Source organism: Bombus pascuorum, chromosome 15 (assembly GCF_905332965.1).
Source record: "Bombus pascuorum chromosome 15, iyBomPasc1.1, whole genome shotgun sequence".
NCBI classification, from domain to species: Eukaryota; Metazoa; Arthropoda; class Insecta; order Hymenoptera; family Apidae; genus Bombus; species Bombus pascuorum.
The window spans coordinates 2258254-2278082 of NC_083502.1; the positions used below are offsets into that span (position 1 = coordinate 2258254).

The following is a 19829-nucleotide window of genomic DNA, read 5'->3' on the forward strand; positions in this document are numbered from 1 at the left end:
CTTATAATGAAGGTAGATATATTCCGAATCGATGAAATTTTTAAGCGTCGGCAATAAAGACAACTAAAAACGTAACGAATGGAAAAAAATGAAAAAAATAAGTAAGAGTAGGGGTCAGTATAGCGACTAGTACACAGAAATGCATTGCTATTGAAAAAGATCTCTTTTTCTAGAAATTAAAAAGCATATATTCTGCGGAATCAGAAGGGGGTAGAGAGAGGATGAAAGATAGAGGAGGGAAGGAGGGGTAAAAAGAAATAAATGCAACACGGTAGACTCGGGCAGACCATTGGTATACATTCAGCTATAGCGCGTTATATGTAACGGTGGACGAACGGAGAAGGCGAGGAAAAAGAAAGAGAGGGGAAGAAACGAACTCTCTGTGAAGGGAGGGAGGGGAAAGCGAGGGGGAGAAAGATCGCGACGCGTAGTGGAGGAGGGGGGGGGGGGAAGAATGAGGAGAACTGACGAATCGCGTGAAAGAAGAAGCGTAGAGCAGTAGGTGCACATCAGTGTACGTACGAGTGTGACGGCACGCCGAAACTGAAACGCCGTGAGCCACGAACGTTTAATGTCGCATTTCCGTGCTGTTTTTCTACGGTGAGCACCTTAGTCAGTGAGTGACTATTAATAATAATCTCGTGTGTTTTCTCGAACGTGTAGTTTGTCGAGATTCTAAAAAATGGCATCCGATGAGGAGGTGGACGAGAGCTACGCGGGTAAGTGCGACGAGGGCACACTTGATCACGAATACTACCGGAAAGTTGTATCCTCGAGAGCACGCAGGACGCGCGCTTTTCGTATGATGGCTGCCATGTCAATTGATCCTTCTATGGTTTTTCACACGCTATCGCGTGTTGCGCGTTTTGACGTGATTTCTCCTGTGTTTTCGTCTAACTCGATGGCAGGTTAAATTGTCCAGAGGAAACAATTAACCTTTCAATTCGATAGGTCTTACTTTATTTTATAAAGGAACAACTAACCTTCGAATTGTCAATAATCCCACGAACATGTCACGATATTCTGTTTAACGGTTTAATTTATCATACATATTCGTGTTGTATTTAACCATCATGCAAATGTAATGAAATAATCATTTGAGTATAGGTTATTGTTTACATTCGATAGTTAAAGAGAAATCACATGGTTCTCTGACTTTTACTTATTTTAGATATTATTACAGTTACAGGTACATTAGTATCAAATTGTTGCCATGATTTCAACAAATTTTCTATAGTAATTACATTTTAAATCGTACTATGATTCGACGCATAAATTTCAACAGCTAAACGATTTCTAACCCTTGAATGAGATTTTTGCTTAAATCAATCACAAATTAAAAACTTGTCAAATATTGAATGTTGTACGGTGTTTTCGCAATATTTCGTGACCCTTATATAATTAACGCTTCATTATTTGATTTTTCATTGTACAATTAATCCTATGTACGCATTTAAATTTGTTCTAACCGTTGTTTCTTCAATGCGAAAAAGTCAAAAGGGTCACGCTGTTTTCTCATGCAAAGAAGTTCTAGTACAATCTTAATCTACTTCAACTGCGGAGTAATAAGATAATTTCATTCATCGTGTGTTTTTCAACGATCTCGAGGATTCTTGCTTAAAATCCAATTTCTTTACAGAAAAAGTAAAAAACAATGTAAAGTAATAATTCTAATTTCTAGCGAAATCTTTGAGTAATTTCGTAATGCTCTAGCTTCGGTTTTCCGACCATCTGGTACGGTTGTGTGCGTATTCATTATACACACGCACACTATTAATCATAATATATAAGCGGCCGGTGCGAACTTCTCGAGGATATCGTCTTCCGGGACTTACTAAAAATTGCAGCGGTATATCGTGATCACAGGTTCGTTCATGGATTTTTCAGAATAATCAGTGAACGAACGAGATCAGAATCCGCGGCAATATTATGAATATAAAATATAGGCTTCTCTCTCTCTCTCTCTCTCTCTCTCTCTCTCTCTCTCTCTCCAATGTGGTGAGCCCTTTCGAAGAAAATGGCGGACGCATACTCTCTTACAAAGCATTCATCGAACGTGGATTAGTCGAAAATAATTTATACATTTCGACTGTCCAGTCTTAATAGCTTGCTCAATTTTCAAACGAGACTTATGCATGCGCGCAAACTCGCTTTTGTACAGAGAGCTTATATTTATGCTGGTTTTATCGTTTTGATCACTTCGGAGGAATAAAAAAATCGGTTTGTTATAAAACGTTACTATCGATTTGGCAATTATCAGTCCGCCGCCGTTTTGCTAGTCGAACGTCCCGTCCAATAACATTTGTTCCAATTATATGTTGCTCTCTCTTTCTTTTTCTGACTTAAGTATTTTGTATTACTATTTTTTAAGAAATATATTTTCTAAAGTGAATTGAAGCCGTGTATTACTCGGATTTCTGGAAAAACGAATGGCAAAATATTTGTCGGTGCCATGTCGTCGCGGTACTGTGATGGAAAATAGTTCTTTCGACGGTTCGACTCGAAATATTTACATATATTTGTATAATATATAGGACTAATTTGAATTCGTAGGATTATATGAAGTCATTCTTTTTAAAAGAAATGATAAATATATGTTTATACACTATTGCAGACAAATTGTAAAGTATTGATTTACATGACATATTAATTTTGTTGGAAAAATATATGTATACATTGACTATTCTTGAACATACATTGTAATGAATACAGATATTGATTTTATGTAAGTCAGAGATAGCTAGTGAAAATATAGCTTAATATATCAATCACACATGAAAATCATTCTATTAGAAATACTATAGAACATTATTTATTTCAAAAATTATCTATTTCATATTATAAATGACTTTATATATTTATTGATAATTCTATCTTAATGTCCTAATTAGTCCTTTTATTGTTTCTTAAAATAATTTCTTTTTTTTTAATATAATGAACTTTTAGGAGAGGATGACATAGATGAAACTGGAGGTCAAGTTTCAAATGTTAATCAACAAGTGGATGGTTCATCCGATGCAGAAGAATCTCAAAGACTAGTTAGTATTTTATATACACATTAAACATTGATTAAACTATGAACATTGTTTGAAACATATTTTTTCTATGCAGGAAGAAGATGATGATTATGAACCAGAGGAAAGAAAGAAGAAGAAAGGAAAAAAACGAAAAGCTCGTAGTGAAGATAAGAAAGGGAAGAAAAAGAAGAAAAAGAAAAAATCTGATTCTGGAGATGTAATTACTTTTATTTTATTTCCTGAAACATAATTAATTTACTGGTAAAAATAACTGGAATGTTTATATTTTCTTTACGCAGGAAAGTGATTTTGGAGGAGGCGGTGAAACTGGTGATGTAGCTGGTGATGATAGTGACTATGCTGGAAATAGAAAAAGTAGAAAATCTTCCTCCAGGAAATCATCTAGTCACAATGCACCAGCTCCTCCTAGCCAGGAACCCACAACAGGAATGCCTACAATTGAGGAAGTCTGTAACACTTTTGGATTAACTGATGTACAAATTGAATACACTGATGCAGACTTCCAGAATTTAACTACCTATAAATTATTTCAACAACATGTCAGGCCACTGCTAGCAAAAGAGAATCCAAAAGTAAATTTTTCGTAAAAGCAATGAGCTTAAACGATTATTTTTTCGATATTTTATTTACTTCCGATATTTTATGTTATGCTTATTTTTAGGTTCCAATGTCGAAGCTTATGATGTTAGTGGCTGCCAAATGGCGTGATTTTTCTGAGTTAAATCCTCACACACAGCCAGATGCGGATGTATCTTCTGCAAATGTAGATGAAGATAGTAGAAATGCAAGGGCAAATCGTGGTGGAGCTGTCCAGGAAGGCGAAGATGAAGAAGACGATGATGAAGATAGTGATAGAAAACGGAAATCACGAGGATCGAGAGCGAAGAAGGGAAAGAAAGCTTCTAAAGTACCAACACTCAAGATCAAACTTGGAAAGCGCAAACGAGGAAGCTCGGATGAGGAAGCAGAGGGTAGTGGTGTTGGTACTGACAGAGATTCAGACATGGAATTTGAGCAAATGTTGGCAGATGCGGAGGAACCTACTGGTGCGGATGGGACGAACAAAGGAAACGTTGAAGAAAGCGGGGTTGAACCACCAGCAGAACCACCTGTTCGCAGGAAGGCAAAGACCAAAATCGGAAATAAGACTAAGAAGAAGAAAAAGACAAAAACCACGTCGAAGTTTCCAGACGGGGAAGAAGGTCTTCAGGTATAATTAGATTGTTTTTGATTAATACTGGCTATATTTTCTATGTCAACGAAACTTTTGAGTTTTTTTATGATATTTATATCTTTTTATGCAGACTGATCATCAGGATTATTGTGAAGTATGTCAACAAGGTGGAGAAATTATTCTATGCGACACATGTCCTAGAGCTTATCACTTGGTGTGTCTAGAGCCTGAATTAGAAGAGACTCCGGAAGGAAAATGGAGTTGTCCTCATTGTGAAGGAGAAGGTATTGCAGGTACCTTCCTTGTAACCCCAAACCTTCCATCCTCCCCAACACACTGATGTGTATTCAATTATCAAAATGAATTGTGGATTATTAATTCTGTTTTCAGGTGCAGCTGAAGACGATGATGAGCATATGGAATTTTGTAGAATATGTAAAGATGGTGGTGAATTGCTATGCTGTGATAGCTGTACTAGCGCGTACCATACACATTGTTTGAATCCACCGCTTTCAGAAATTCCTGATGGCGACTGGAAATGTCCCAGATGTTCTTGTCCACCTATACGCGGAAAAGGTACTGTATAATTAAGATAAAGAATTATGCATCACATACTCATAACTAATATTTAATCTTTTATGTGGTAGTTGCAAAGATCTTAACATGGAGGTGGAAAGAATGCCCAGAAACACCTTCAGAGGAACCGTCAACAAGTAAAGCTGCTCCTAAGCAACGTAGAATACGCGAATTCTTCGTGAAATGGGCAGATATGTCTTATTGGCATTGTGACTGGATCACAGAATTACAGCTTGATGTTTTCCATCCTCTCATGTTTAGGTATGGCACTTATTGAATAATGGTATGCTTAATCCTTTTTTATGATTGTTTTAAATTTTACTGTAATCTTTAGAAATTATTCACGAAAATATGATATGGACGAACCACCGAAGTTGGAGGAACCATTAGACGAAAGCGATTCCCGAGTGAAACGTTTAAAAGAACAGGACGTTGCAACTAATAGGGATGAATACAATTTAGAGGAACGATTCTATCGTTACGGAGTTCGACCAGAGTGGCTTGTAGTGCATCGAGTAATTAATCATAGGCTTTCAAGAGATGGTAGAGCGACGTATCTCGTTAAATGGAGGGAATTAGGATACGATCAAGCAACTTGGGAGGATGAGCATGAAGATATTCCTGGGTTAAAGCAAGCTATCGAATATTATTTGGATCTCAGAGCTGCAAACTGTTGTGATGGTAGTTCGTCCCGCAAGGGCAAGAAGGGTGAGAAGAGTCGGTTAATTTATTTTTTCTTTTTACAATCACCATTATGAGTTATGAAATGGATTCATACATTATATTCAGGTAAAGGCAAGAAATCGAAAACTCGTGAACTCATCGATGACGAAGAAAGAACGCCTAAGAGGTATACTCCTCCACCTGACAAACCTACCACAGATCTAAAGAAAAAATATGAACGGCAGCCAGAATATCTAGATCAGACTGGAATGCAGTTACATCCTTATCAGCTAGAAGTATATATCTTATCTTCATTACATTACTTATTCCTTATTCCTTTTTATAATTTCATAATTTTGTAGGGTTTAAATTGGTTAAGATATTCATGGGGCCAAGGTATAGACACTATTTTAGCGGACGAGATGGGTTTAGGAAAAACCATCCAAACTATCACCTTTCTGTATTCATTATACAAAGAAGGTCATTGCAAGGGACCGTTTCTTGTATCTGTTCCTTTATCAACTATCATTAACTGGGAACGTGAATTTGAAACCTGGGCACCTGATTTTTACTGTGTTACTTACGTTGGTACGTACGTGTATATGAACTTAATTAATGAAAGTGTTTATTGATTTTTTTTCATTGCTAATTAATTTATTATATTAATATATTTATATATTTCAGGCGATAAGGACAGTCGTATTGTAATTCGTGAGAATGAATTGTCTTTCGAAGAGGGTGCTGTTCGTGGTGGACGAGCATCGAAAATCCGATCAAATCAAATTAAGTTCAATGTACTTCTTACCAGTTACGAGCTGATCTCAATTGATTCTGCGTGCTTAGGATCGATAGATTGGGCTGTATTAGTAGTAGATGAAGCACATAGACTCAAATCTAACCAGTCGAAATTTTTTAGACTATTAGCATCCTATAATATCGCGTATAAATTATTGTTAACTGGAACTCCTCTGCAAAATAACTTGGAGGAATTGTTCCATCTTTTGAATTTCCTCTGTCGTGATAAATTCAATGATTTAGCTGCGTTCCAAAATGAATTCGCTGATATTTCAAAAGAAGAACAAGTGAAGAAGTTGCATGAACTACTTGGACCACACATGTTAAGGAGATTAAAGGCTGATGTATTAAAGGTATTATATACTTTTTTTTTTTACAAATTCAGTATATAAGTTATACTAATCATTTTTATTCATAGAATATGCCGAGTAAATCGGAATTCATTGTACGTGTCGAATTATCGCCTATGCAAAAGAAATATTATAAATATATATTGACGAGGAACTTCGAGGCGCTGAATCCCAAGGGAGGAGGTCAACAAGTGTCGCTATTGAATATCATGATGGACCTTAAAAAGTGCTGCAACCATCCTTACTTATTTCCAGCCGCGTCTCAAGAAGCACCAACCGCACCAAACGGAAGTTACGAAACGTCTGCATTAATCAAAGCAGCAGGAAAATTGGTTCTATTGAGCAAAATGTTAAAGAAATTAAGAGATGATGGACATAGAGTCTTGATCTTTTCTCAAATGACAAAAATGTTGGACATTCTCGAAGATTATCTAGAAGGAGAGGGTTATAAGTATGAAAGAATAGACGGTAACATTACTGGTGCTCAACGACAGGAAGCCATTGACAGATTTAATGCACCTGGTGAGCAGATAGTTTTATTGTATCTTTAATGAATCATCAACGGAAAATTAATCAATTTTTTTTTACCAGGCGCGCAACAGTTTGTTTTTCTACTTTCTACTCGGGCCGGTGGTTTGGGTATAAACTTGGCTACTGCCGACACTGTGATCATTTACGATTCCGACTGGAATCCACACAACGACATTCAGGCATTTAGTAGAGCACATAGAATTGGCCAAGCTAATAAAGTCATGATCTATAGATTTGTAACTCGCAACTCTGTCGAAGAACGAGTTACACAAGTGGCGAAGCGTAAAATGATGTTAACACATTTAGTCGTGAGACCTGGAATGGGTGGTAAAGGCGCTAATTTCAGTAAACAAGAACTTGATGACATTTTACGATTCGGTAATGTCGTTGAAATAAAGATTATAAAATAGGATTTAAAATTATGGAACTTGTCTATAATTTCAATTCGTATTAGGTACTGAGGAATTGTTCAAAGAGGAGGAAGGCAAAGAGGATGAAGCCATTCATTATGATGACAAAGCTGTGGCTGAATTGTTAGACAGAAGCAAGGAAGGTATCGAACAGAAAGAAAACTGGGCCAACGAGTATCTAAGTTCGTTTAAAGTAGCATCGTACGTAACAAAGGAAGGTGAAACGGAAGAAGAAGCGGACACGGAGATTATTAAACAGGAAGCTGAGAACACAGATCCAGCTTATTGGATCAAATTATTGAGACATCATTATGAACAACAACAGGAAGACATTGCCAGAACACTTGGAAAAGGTATATATAATTTATTTCTTTGCCTGTAAATACTCCTCTCCGCCTCTCTCTGGTCACTACAAAGTAATAATTATTTTTAGGTAAACGAATACGTAAGCAAGTGAACTATAATGATGGAGGAGTAACTGGAGACCAAAGTACAAGGGATGATCAACCATGGCAGGAGAATCTTTCTGATTATAACAGTGATTTTAGTGCTCCTAGCGATGACGATAAAGAAGACGACGACTTTGACGAAAAGGGTGATGGTGACCTGTTATCTCGCAGAAGCAGGCGAAGATTAGAGAGGAGAGACGAAAAGGATCGACCTCTTCCTCCATTGCTTGCCAGAGTTAATGGAAACATTGAAGTAGGTTTACATAATTTTTCTTATATTTAAAAATTAATGAAAGATATATACTACAATATGGTTTTTTAAATCTAGGTACTAGGCTTCAATGCCAGACAAAGGAAAGCATTCCTGAACGCGATTATGCGTTACGGTATGCCACCACAGGACGCGTTTAACTCTCAGTGGTTAGTTACTCGCTCGAAATGTATTCCGTAATCAGTAAATTTAAAGTACTGTTAAAGTATATTGTCGCATTTCAGGTTGGTACGAGACCTGAGAGGCAAGTCGGAGAAGAATTTCAAGGCCTACGTTTCCCTTTTCATGCGACATTTGTGTGAACCTGGTGCGGATAATGCCGAAACATTTGCTGATGGTGTTCCAAGAGAAGGTCTTAGTAGACAGCACGTTTTAACAAGAATTGGTGTAATGTCTTTAATAAGAAAAAAGGTAAAACACTCTTCAGTTGATATTTCATTTTCTTCTTTTCTCCTTTATTCTAATAATTTTTGTTTTATATAATAGGTGCAAGAATTCGAACACATAAACGGATATTACTCGATGCCAGAAATGATTCGCAAACCGGTAGAACCTGTGAAAGTAGATGGTGGTGGAGAAGGAGCAACTGGAACTAGCAGTACCAGTGCAACACCAGCTACTTCTAATGCACCTAGCCCGAGTCCTGCTGCAACTCCAACGCCAACTACTATCCCTGGAAGTACGAATACTGACTCCAACAAGTCAAATTCAGACACGTCTGAAGTAAAAGAATGTAAAGAAGTACCCAAGGATAAAGAAGTTAGTATAATCGATCGTAAAGACTTAAATAATTCCAAATGAATTTATAGTAAAGGAAGAATTATTTTACAGAGTGTTGATGCAAAGGATGTAGAGGAATCAAAAGAATCTAAAGAAGAGGAAGAGAATAATACGGAAAAAGATAAAGACAAGGAGGACATCAAGAAAGAAGAGAAGGATACAGAAGCAGAAACACACGATAAAGAGAAGGATAAAGTAGATGCTACAGACGACAAATTAGTGACGAAACACGACGAAAAAGTAGACAACTCTGAAAGCAAAACAAAACAAGATTCCGAGGAAGATGTAGTTATCGTCAAAGATGATGAAGAAGAAACAGAAAAGCGAGAGGTACTTGCTAGTTCGATGTTAAATCAGTGTAATTTATTTGAAACAATTAATAAGATTCTTGATATTACATTGTAGGAGAAAGATAATAAAGATAAGGACATAAAGGACTGCGATTCAGAGACGATGAAGCCTAAGCGCAAGTTCATGTTCAACATAGCTGATGGTGGTTTCACTGAATTACACACATTATGGTTAAATGAAGAGAAAGCTGCAGTACCTGGCCGTGAATACGAAATTTGGCATAGAAGACATGATTATTGGTTACTGGCTGGTATTGTTACACATGGCTATGGTCGTTGGCAAGATATCCAAAATGATATTAGGTAATAAATAAACGATAATAGGAAAATACATGCTTACTATAAACACGTTATTTTAATATTATTTTGCAGGTTTGCAATAATAAATGAACCATTTAAGATGGACGTGGGTAAGGGTAACTTTTTAGAAATAAAAAACAAATTTCTAGCTCGACGTTTCAAACTGTTGGAACAGGCATTAGTGATAGAAGAGCAATTAAGAAGAGCCGCGTACCTGAACTTAACGCAGGATCCTAATCACCCTGCGATGAGCCTGAATGCAAGATTTGCCGAAGTCGAGTGCCTTGCAGAATCACATCAACATCTTAGTAAAGAAAGCCTTGCCGGAAATAAACCAGCAAATGCTGTGTTGCATAAAGTAAATATATTTCTATGGATAGAAAATAATCGTCTTCTTTCGGTAATTCCTCTTTATACATTGTTTCGTTGCAGGTACTAAATCAATTGGAAGAACTGTTGTCTGACATGAAATCTGACGTGAGTCGTTTACCAGCAACATTAGCTCGCATTCCACCTGTTGCTCAAAGACTTCAAATGTCAGAGAGGTCGATATTGAGTCGATTGGCAGCAACCGCACCAGGTGGTAGCAGTTCTCAGTCGGGTCAAGCAGCGCTGTTAGCGCAACAGTTCCCAGCCGGTTTCTCCGGCGGACAATTGCCGGCTACATTCGCTGGTGCGGCTAATTTCGGGAATTTTAGACCACAATACTCAGTACCAGGTCAACCACCACAGGGATTCACAGGTTCGCAATAACTTTCAGATTGCTAAAATCTAGATAGTGGATTTCTAGATATGATGATTGTTACAAAAATAATTTATATTGCAGCTTGAATAGTAAATGATTGATAAACAATGGCTCAATCAAGAACTTGTAATAGCGCAGGTCAACACTACCTTTCGACAAGGTCCATGCGCGCTGTATTATTTTTCGTAAATTACGATTTCTAGTTGAATTTTGTTAGAAGAGGAGATGCTCTACGATTTGACGAAGTAACGAAAACAGACACACACACGCATACACATAGACGTAATACATTACATCTAAATTACATTATTGCTGTATTTATTATGTGTACATTCGGCGTTTAGCATCAAGATTATCATGTTTTTGTATTTATACATATACGGTCCTTGTAGAAAGCGGTATAAATTATTTTCTTAAGCTAATTAAGAATATGATTTATATTTCTTCATCGACCGGCGTGTGTATCGTATCGTAACGATAAGTACGTTTTACTTAATAGAAACAAAAATAACAACTTATTTAAGAAACCAATATAGATTTACATAAATTTATGCAGTTTAAACATAAGGTATGCTAATTAATTCGAGCGATTAATCGTTCGGCGTAATTTATTTGTAACTTCTTTTTGCATCAATATTTTCCTAATGGATGCCGGAAAGACTTAATTAGTTGGAAGCCTATCCCCGCCCGATATGTGTATTTGTGAATTCAGGGATTTCAGTTAGGATTGCATACTGAATACACAAAGTATCGTCATATAAGAGTACCATAAATACGACGAACAATGGCAATCACCTTAGTTAAGACTGACATTCACGTGATGTATTCAGATTTCATTTCTTACACGATTTTACATGCTATTGTAATGCATGGGTTTTCATACTGAATAAGCAAGATTCTTTACACGTGCATGCTTTAATTGTCAATCCTTCAGTTTAAATTTTTTAAAGAAGCAGATATATCGTATCGTATAAGTATCCCGTTGCAGAGAACAGAGACACAATGTCTGTTTGATACTTAAATATTATAATATACACGGTGATATAACTCTACGTAATAAATACGTAATTCTACTCGGTAGAAATCGACAGTTTTATTAAAAGGTCACGCTGGTAACTATAAAAATATGACTTAGATTTGAATTTGATAATGCCGTGATTGTTTGATAAATATACTTTGTACATACTTGTCGAGTTATATTCTACTGCACTACATATACTAAAATACGTATACAAGTACATATTAATAGCACTTGCGTATAAGGTCAGAAAGCACGTCACATCCCATGCATTATATTAGTAAAAAAAAAAACAGAGGAAGAATAAGGGACGACTATAAATATTATTATGAAACACAAATATATTAAAAAGTCTTGAGTAAACATACTGTTCAATTTTTTCTATCCCAAGTTTGAGATATGTTAAAGCATTTTAATTTCTGATTAATTCATCTGCCAAATTACTGCGTTGGCATATAAGATTTTAAGGGTAATTTAGGATTTAGCTAAGAAATTCTGAACGAGACTATGAAGATGAATGAAAGGAAAACGAGCGAGAGGAATGAACGAGTATAAAGTGAATTAAAGATATAAGTCGAATCACGAAATATCGTTTGTTGTATGTATTAATTCTGCTGGAATAAATTAATAATTAGAAACCACATTAGTACTTGATGTATCTTTTCGTAGGTTTTTAAATTTTTAAACATATTAAAAGTTATAATAAAAAGTTTTATTATTTAGCATATAGACAATAAATAAAGGTTACAAAACGCTGTAAAGTTCATAAATACAATGGAACGATTAATCATAATTACATATTTCAAATTGTATAATTGTTTTGTTCATAATTTATATATGTTGAAAATGAAACATAATTTTATGCATAAGTTCAAAAATGCAATGATATACTGAACAATAGTAATAAAAAACTAACATATGAAGCTCTTCTAACGCAAATAATAAGACAATAATTTTGGTAAAAAGGTACAAAGCATATTTTTAACCAGACGTGTCTTTATTCTGTCTTTGTTGAATCATTTCCCTAATGTTGTTTTCACATTCTTTTAAGTTCTGTTGTAAATACGTTTTATTATTTTCTAAAGTCTTCACTTTCTCATCAGCATTTTTCATTCGTTTCTCGAGACCGGCCTTTATACTATTCATGTCATCCAAAAGGAACATCCTGCCGACTGATTCGTACGTCTTTGTGTTCTCAGGATAAGAGGTTATCTCTTTCATTGTCAGCTCGGCAAATTGTTTAGATCGTTTCAATTTGTCAATTTGCAAATCTGCTAATTTCAATTTTTGCGTGGTATCAATCATTTTCTCGTGCAATTGCGAGAACGCTTTCCTTAACTCTTCATCCGGTTCCCTTGCCATTTCTCTGCAATAATTTCGGTATTTATAGGTTAGAAAATGAAGTTGAATTACAATTACTACATAAATTGTTTCGGATGATAATTCATTGTCAAACAAACTAAAATATTTAATAATTCAATCGAATATAATTAATTTTTCGTTTTTTAGCATTATTTATTTATATTTTTGAGCAAGTTAAAGTACATGATAGAAGACAAAATACCTTGTCGGCTCCACCTAGTGAGTTGATAAAAAACCTTCAAAAATCGTATTGGATTTAATATGCATACATAGTATGTACACATACATATTTGGATCTGTTTTCAGTCGTAATACCATATAAATACATCAAAAATTGTATTTTTATTTCCTATAAATTATCGTTTACTTTACATTTTTAAATCTGTAATAAAAGAGAAATAGTTGTTTGAAATATAAAAGGTTATTTAATGCACACTATATAAAAAAATAAATAAAATATCTAAAGTATAATGTTTCCTGTAATACTTGGTAGGTAAAATAATGTTCTATCGAGATTTTATCTCTTTAATTATGTTCTCAAAAATATGAATATGAATGAAAATCAACAGTTTAATTATGATTATTTACTTTATTTCTACATCTAATAATTTACGTTGTAACAAAATTGATGTTGATATGATTAATAATATTTCAGTAAAAAAACTACTTTCAATAAAATAAATTTTGTAGAATATCTTACAGTTATAGTAAGGTTTATAGTATGATCATGTTTTTTCAATAGTTATAAAAATACTTTTTGTGAAGATAGTCTTTTTATCAAAGGAAAGATTACAGAGATATTTCAACATATATAGTTACATAGCTATATAGTATTTTTATAGAAATGCTTTTGTAGTATTATATTCTTCTGTTAGTATATTATACATGTACAGTATGTATTTAAGTTTATGAAATTATATCTATTAAAATTCATAAAATAAAACGACTTCTTTTTATATGAAAATAATGACCAAAAACTTTATAGGTCATGGTATAGCAGAGAGTTTTACCGCTCGTTTTCAAATTACCGATAGGCGGCTGCTTTCGGACAACTCTGTATGGCGTCGCCAATATTCGGCGGTGTTGGAATGATTCTGATTGGTTCATTACCTGTTTACGCGAGGTCGATATAAAAAGCTCACGAATTTGAAAAAATCCATTCTTACTATTATTCTTTTTTACATATGTTAATTGATTATTGATGAATATGTTAATTGATTCATTACTACATATAGTCGTTAATTACTTATTACTCCATGACACACTGTTATAGTGGTTAAAACTATTAGGCATAATTAACAATCAGCTGATACATTGAAAAAATTAAAGAAAAGAAAAAATGTTGTCACTATTAGGTTAAATCTATTGTGCGCATATTTTTTATCTATATACATATGTACATTGTCTAACTTGAAGTGAAAAATAAAAAGTTCCTTTTCCTTATACTTTTTATTTATTAAATAAAACAATTGATTTAATAAAGTGCCTGTAGTTGAATTTTTTAAGTTGTTCTTGAATTTAAATAAATGTATCTTCGATACAAAATGTTGCCAATAAGACTGCGACTTGATGTTTTTTAGATTAACATTTGCAATTCATTTTAGATTATTGTAAAATCATTTTGGATTGTAGAAAGTGTAAATTAAATTTTGGATAGTTCTATATTTCAACGGTTACTTTTAGTTTTAAATCGTAGATTAAGTTATTCCTGTAAAGGGTATTACAAGAAAGGAAATATAAATTGCTAATGCGTCCTTTATATAGGAAACGAAAGATTTAACAAAAAAGAAGATTGTAAATATTATATTTACATGACATTATAAATAAGAATATATATAATAATATAATAAGAAAAGATTATACATATTTTAAGAAATTTGTTATGATAAAGTGTAATAGAAACAGATGAAGGTGGAATTAGATAACTGGAGATTGCTCAGTCACATATGGTAATACGGTTTTGGAGGCACCTTTTCACAAAGGTTCTCCAATGTAAAGCTAATGTACGAACTGACACAACGATAATGCCAACAAGATCGATACAAAGTCCTCCTGAAAAAAAGCTGAAACCGAATCAAGGCTCGATTAATTCGATACGAAACTCAAACATCTCTACCGAACATAACCTCAATACGGACATAATGGTCATTAGCAAAATGCAAACAGAAAATCAAACACAGGAGACATCCGTTTGTGTTTCAAAACAACCACGAGAGAAAGTTACATATTTAGAAACGCCTGTTAAGTCGGAGAACGACAAGAAAGAGTACAGGTAAAAAGAATAATAGTAAAGATAGATGATACATATGTTGAATATTTGTTTTACTTTTCTTGAATGTTATAGAGTGATCAAATTGGAAAATGGCTTAACTGCTTTGCTAATTGCTGACCTACACTCCTTTTGTACCCAAGATGATGAGTTCACTGATAAAGGTAAAAAAAAAACAAATATACGTGTATTCAAAAGAAAACTTTATTTATGTTAACACTTTCCTTTCACTAATTTGGTTTTATGTTATTATTTCAATTCACTAATTTATAAAAGTATAAATATTTGGAATTTATCAGAGGATGTAATAAATATTGAAAATAAAAAAGGAGATGAAGATGAAGAGACTGAAAGTGAAGAGGATGAAGAAGAAGAAAGTGAAGAAGAGAGTGAAGAAGAGAGTGATACAGAGGATAATCAATCAGACGATGAAAAAGATGCTGATTCATGTGCTTACACCAAACCAGTAAAAGGAGAAGAGAAAATGGTATCTTTTATTACGATAGACCATATGATGCTTAATCAATTTAAAAAAATATGAATTATTAATATTCTTAGTGTGCTGCTACGCATATTTCTTACACAGGCAGCATGTGGATTAACTGTGGGTGTAGGAAGCTTCAGTGATCCACCAGAAATTCCAGGTCTGGCACATTTTTTGGAGCATATGATTTTCATGGGATCAGAGAAATATACTGAGGTATCCATATCAAAAAAGAATCTTATAACTCCTGAAGTTTTATTTAATTTCCATGTATATTAACAGGAAAACGATTTTGATATGTTTATTAAAAAAAGAGGTGGATCAGACAATGCCTCGACTGATTGTGAATTAACAACATTCTATTTTGAAATACAAGAAAAGCATCTTTTAGCTGCCCTTGATCGTTTTGCTCAATTTTTTATTAAACCTTTAATGAGGAAGGACGCTATAACGAGAGAACGTGAATCTATAGAAAGCGGTATATCTTGAAAATGCGAAACATAATGAAATTTAATTAATGTAGTTAGTATAATAAGATTAAATAAACCATATAGAGTTTCAGATGGCCTTACCCTCTGACTATTGTAGAAAAGAACAATTATTTAGTAGCTTTGCGCAGCCAAATCATCCAGCTACAAAGTTTTGTTGGGGTAATTTAATTACATTACGAGATAATGTAACTGATGAAAAACTTTATGAGGAGTTGCATAAGTTCAGGGAGCGTCACTATAGTGCTCACAGAATGAAACTTGCCATACAAGTTAGTCTTTTATTTTACTAAATCGGAATTCGCTCTAAGAAGAAATAATATTAACTTACAAAATTGATTTGCAGGCCAGACTTCCACTGGATGTGCTAGAAGACTATGTAATACAATGCTTTGCAAATGTACCAAGTAATGGCTTACCACCTGACGACTTTACTCCCTTTAAGGGCACAGATTCGTTTAATACACCAAGTTTTAGAAGAATTTATAAAATCAAACCTATAAAAGATGTTTGCCAAGTATGTCTTCATAATTTTAAAAGTGATAACTAGACTGCGAATTTTTATGCCTTTATGGAGAATTTGAACGTGTAAAAATATACACAATGCATATAATATACAAAAACATATAAAATATCTAAAATAGTATTTATGATTAATATTTAGTAGATAAAGCAAACTATTAAAATTCCTTTTTGTTTAGTTACATTCATAAAAATACAAAAACGCATAAAAATTCGTAGTCTAATAATGGTGATTACATTTTATTTTGTTCATAGGTGGAGTTGACATGGTGCATGCCACCTCTTCACGATATGTATAAAATCAAGCCGCATCAGTATATTGCCTGGATCATGGGATACGAAGGAAAAGGTTCTTTGATTAGTTACTTAAGGGAAAAGATGTGGTGTCTTGGGATTTTCAGCGGAAATACAGAAAGGGGCTTCGAACACAATTCAATGTATGGGTTGTTTAGTGTGTCTTTAATGTTGACGGAGCAAGGACATAAACACCTACCGGAAGTATTAAACGCCACATTCTCATTTATCAATTTAATGCGAAAAGAAGGCCCGCAAAAACGAATTTATGATGAGATCCACCAAATTAAGGAAATGAATTTTAGGTGCAATTTTAAAGTGATCAATGATTGTTAATATAATAATTAGAATGACTAATAGATAAGGTTTCCTTATAGATTTACAGATGAGTTTCCGCCAGCAGAATATGTGGAGGATTTGTGCGAAAACATGCATTATTATCCTCCTCGTGATTACATTACTGGCAGCGAATTGTATTGTGAATATAATGCAGAAGCTATACAAACCTGTTTAAATTATTTAACACCTAATGATGTGAACATTATGATACTTGATAAAAAATTCAAGGATGAAGAATTCGATAAAGTGGAACCTTGGTTCAAAACTAAATATACAAATATGGAGATTCCTCAAGAATGGATAGAGTGCTGGAAAATTATGGAACCTTTGCCTGAATTTCATTTACCATTACCCAATATGTATATCACGGATGATTTCAGTTTAATCTCGATACCACCTGGTGTACCCAAGTACCCCACAAAAATCTATTCAGATGAGATAGTAGAAGTTTGGTACCGACCTGATCCGAAGTTCGGCTTGCCTGAATGTTATATGTATTTTTGTATCATATCACCAATGGCTGTTTGTTCACTGAAAGGGTAAATATTAGGAATCTTTATGAAAGAAGCATGAATTTTTTACAGAAATAATAAAAATTTTAGCATAGTCATAATGGATCTATTTGTTGCTATATTGAAGCAACTGTTAGTGGAAACATTGTATCCAGCCACGATTGCTGAATTAAACCATGCTATTTACACGAACGAAAAGGGTATTATGCTTAAAATGAATGGATTCAATCAGAAGTTACCAGTAAGGATACTTATAATTAGAATGCGGATTTGTATACAAATTCATATTTATATGAATACAATTAAAAGAGTAGGACCTAGGCAGAAATTTGATTTACCTATTAAATATTATAAAGAATACTATACTTTGGATATTTTATCTGCTCTTTAATATTATGTGAATTCTATGCATTTTTGTATCTTTAAATTACTGATAATTGCATAAAATTTTACAGTCTACTTATAACAATATTTTTCGAATAATTACTATTTTGATTTAGTATTTTTTTATTTTTATTTGTAGCTTTTGTTAATGACTATTGCGAAGTGTATAGCTGATATTCCGACATTAATAACTAAAGAGTTTTTCGAAGTGATGAAGAAAGAACAAACTAAGGAATATTATAATAACTTAGTAAAACCCAAAAGCTTAGTTCGGTAGGTAATGATTCTCACAAAGCCACAAACAATAAATTTAAGATGTTCTAAATTTTTTTCATAATTGTTTCAGAGATGTAAGATTATCAATTCTAATGCTCGTCTATTGGACGGCCGCGGACAAGCACACTGCCATTCAGAATGTGGAATTTTCTGAATTTCAAAATTTTGTTCAACACTTTACCGATCACATTTACATTCAATCTTTGGTACAAGGAAACATGACACAAGAAGATGTGATAAAAAACATTCAAGAATGTGTAAAGGTACTGAAGTGTGGACCATTGTTGCCTAATACTATGCCACACGTGAGAGTGGCGCAAATACCAATTGGTTCACATTATTGTAAAGTAAGGAACTTCAATAGCATCGATATAAATTCTGTTGTAATGAATTACTATCAATCCGATGTCTCATCTATTAGATTGTTAGTTATTATCGAACTATTAATTGTAAGTACAAGTTTAAATTATATTACTTTAAATTTATTGTACAATGAGTAATAAATATCTCTATAAATTTTAACTTAGACGATTATGGAAGAGCCTGTTTTTAATCAACTTAGAACACTGGAGCAACTTGGTTACAATGTCTTCTGTCTATTAAGGGATACCTTTGGTATCCTCGGTTATACTGTCACAGTGTACACTCAGGCAGACAAATACAGCACCGAATACGTAGATAATAGGATAGAAGCATTTTTGGAGATGTTTAATAATATTTTGAAAGAGATGTCGGAAAAGGAGTTAGACAGCGTTAAGGAAGCCGTGATAAAATTAAAACGGTGTGCGGATATACATTTGAAAGAAGAGGTTGATAGGAACTGGTCAGAAATTGAAAGTGGCGATTACATGTTTGATAGAATAGAAAAGGAATTGAGTGTAATCGAATATATCAAGATTGACGAATTGAGGGAATGGATGAAGTCTCACACATTTAATGGGAGCAATTTCAGAAAATTAAGCGTGCATGTAGTGGGAATTGCTAAACCATCTGATACAGAGAATAACGATGGTGTTGGAACATTAGCAAATGCAGCCAACTGTAAGTGCAGTGATTTTGCATTGTACTATATATTATACTATTAAATGAAAACATTATCGATTTTTTTTGCAGCCGATTCGGCTAAAAGAGACACAAAAGTAGAGAAATATGGGAAGGTAAAGTATTCATTGAATTATGTTCCTACCACAGAAGAGACTGACAAATCTTTGGTGCACATCACTGATATTGAGAAGTACAAAAACCAGCTGTACATATATCCTGTAAATCATACCACTTTATGATGCTAAATAAAACTAATAAAATTTATAGTCATATCTGAAAAAATTTTGAAATCAGAATAAAGATGCGACAAATAATGACGATGCATTGTTAATCATTCGTTCCATTTCGTTTAATTAAGCTGGTATTTAAGAAACCATTAAATAATATTTTTAATAATTCTTATTA

At 33.7% G+C, this 19829-nt stretch overlaps 3 protein-coding genes across 6 annotated transcripts; 2 read left to right on the top strand and 1 right to left on the bottom strand.

Annotated features, from left to right (window-relative positions):
• The first annotated feature begins 475 nt into the window (after positions 1–475).
• LOC132914966 (chromodomain-helicase-DNA-binding protein Mi-2 homolog) lies at positions 476–12093 on the top strand. 3 transcript variants are annotated; one of them, XM_060974530.1, is made up of 24 exons: positions 476–719; positions 2947–3038; positions 3112–3234; positions 3317–3610; positions 3700–4248; positions 4343–4496; positions 4603–4788; positions 4860–5049; positions 5123–5496; positions 5578–5747; positions 5814–6039; positions 6136–6599; positions 6665–7118; positions 7188–7505; positions 7582–7890; positions 7971–8239; positions 8315–8406; positions 8482–8668; positions 8744–9016; positions 9089–9367; positions 9443–9690; positions 9760–10045; positions 10120–10429; positions 10514–12093. In XM_060974530.1, the coding sequence occupies exons 1-24, from the start codon at positions 683–685 to the stop codon at positions 10516–10518; spliced, it is 5889 nt and encodes a 1962-aa protein (XP_060830513.1). In that variant the 5' UTR covers positions 476–682; the 3' UTR covers positions 10519–12093. The 3 variants fall into 3 exon arrangements, with proteins under 3 accessions (XP_060830513.1, XP_060830511.1, XP_060830512.1); XM_060974528.1 differs by lacking the exon at positions 476–719 and adding an exon at positions 2257–2493 and having other exon boundaries at positions 4343–4505; positions 5123–5505; positions 8464–8668; XM_060974529.1 differs by lacking the exon at positions 476–719 and adding an exon at positions 2259–2493.
• Positions 12094–12428: 335 nt separating this feature from the next.
• On the bottom strand, positions 12429–12854 carry LOC132915007 (prefoldin subunit 1). The gene has a single exon (XM_060974623.1). The coding sequence runs from the start codon at positions 12810–12812 to the stop codon at positions 12432–12434; it is 381 nt and encodes a 126-aa protein (XP_060830606.1). The 5' UTR covers positions 12813–12854; the 3' UTR covers positions 12429–12431.
• Positions 12855–14729: 1875 nt separating this feature from the next.
• LOC132914766 (nardilysin) lies at positions 14730–19739 on the top strand. Of its 2 annotated transcripts, XM_060974140.1 has the most exons (14): positions 14730–15084; positions 15157–15245; positions 15381–15568; positions 15668–15781; positions 15848–16043; positions 16120–16325; positions 16400–16570; positions 16831–17174; positions 17247–17747; positions 17811–17961; positions 18244–18377; positions 18451–18829; positions 18908–19421; positions 19494–19739. In XM_060974140.1, the coding sequence occupies exons 1-14, from the start codon at positions 14759–14761 to the stop codon at positions 19661–19663; spliced, it is 3483 nt and encodes a 1160-aa protein (XP_060830123.1). In that variant the 5' UTR covers positions 14730–14758; the 3' UTR covers positions 19664–19739. The 2 variants fall into 2 exon arrangements, with proteins under 2 accessions (XP_060830123.1, XP_060830124.1); XM_060974141.1 differs by lacking the exons at positions 14730–15084; positions 15157–15245 and having other exon boundaries at positions 15447–15568; positions 15640–15781.
• The last annotated feature ends 90 nt before the right edge of the window (positions 19740–19829 follow it).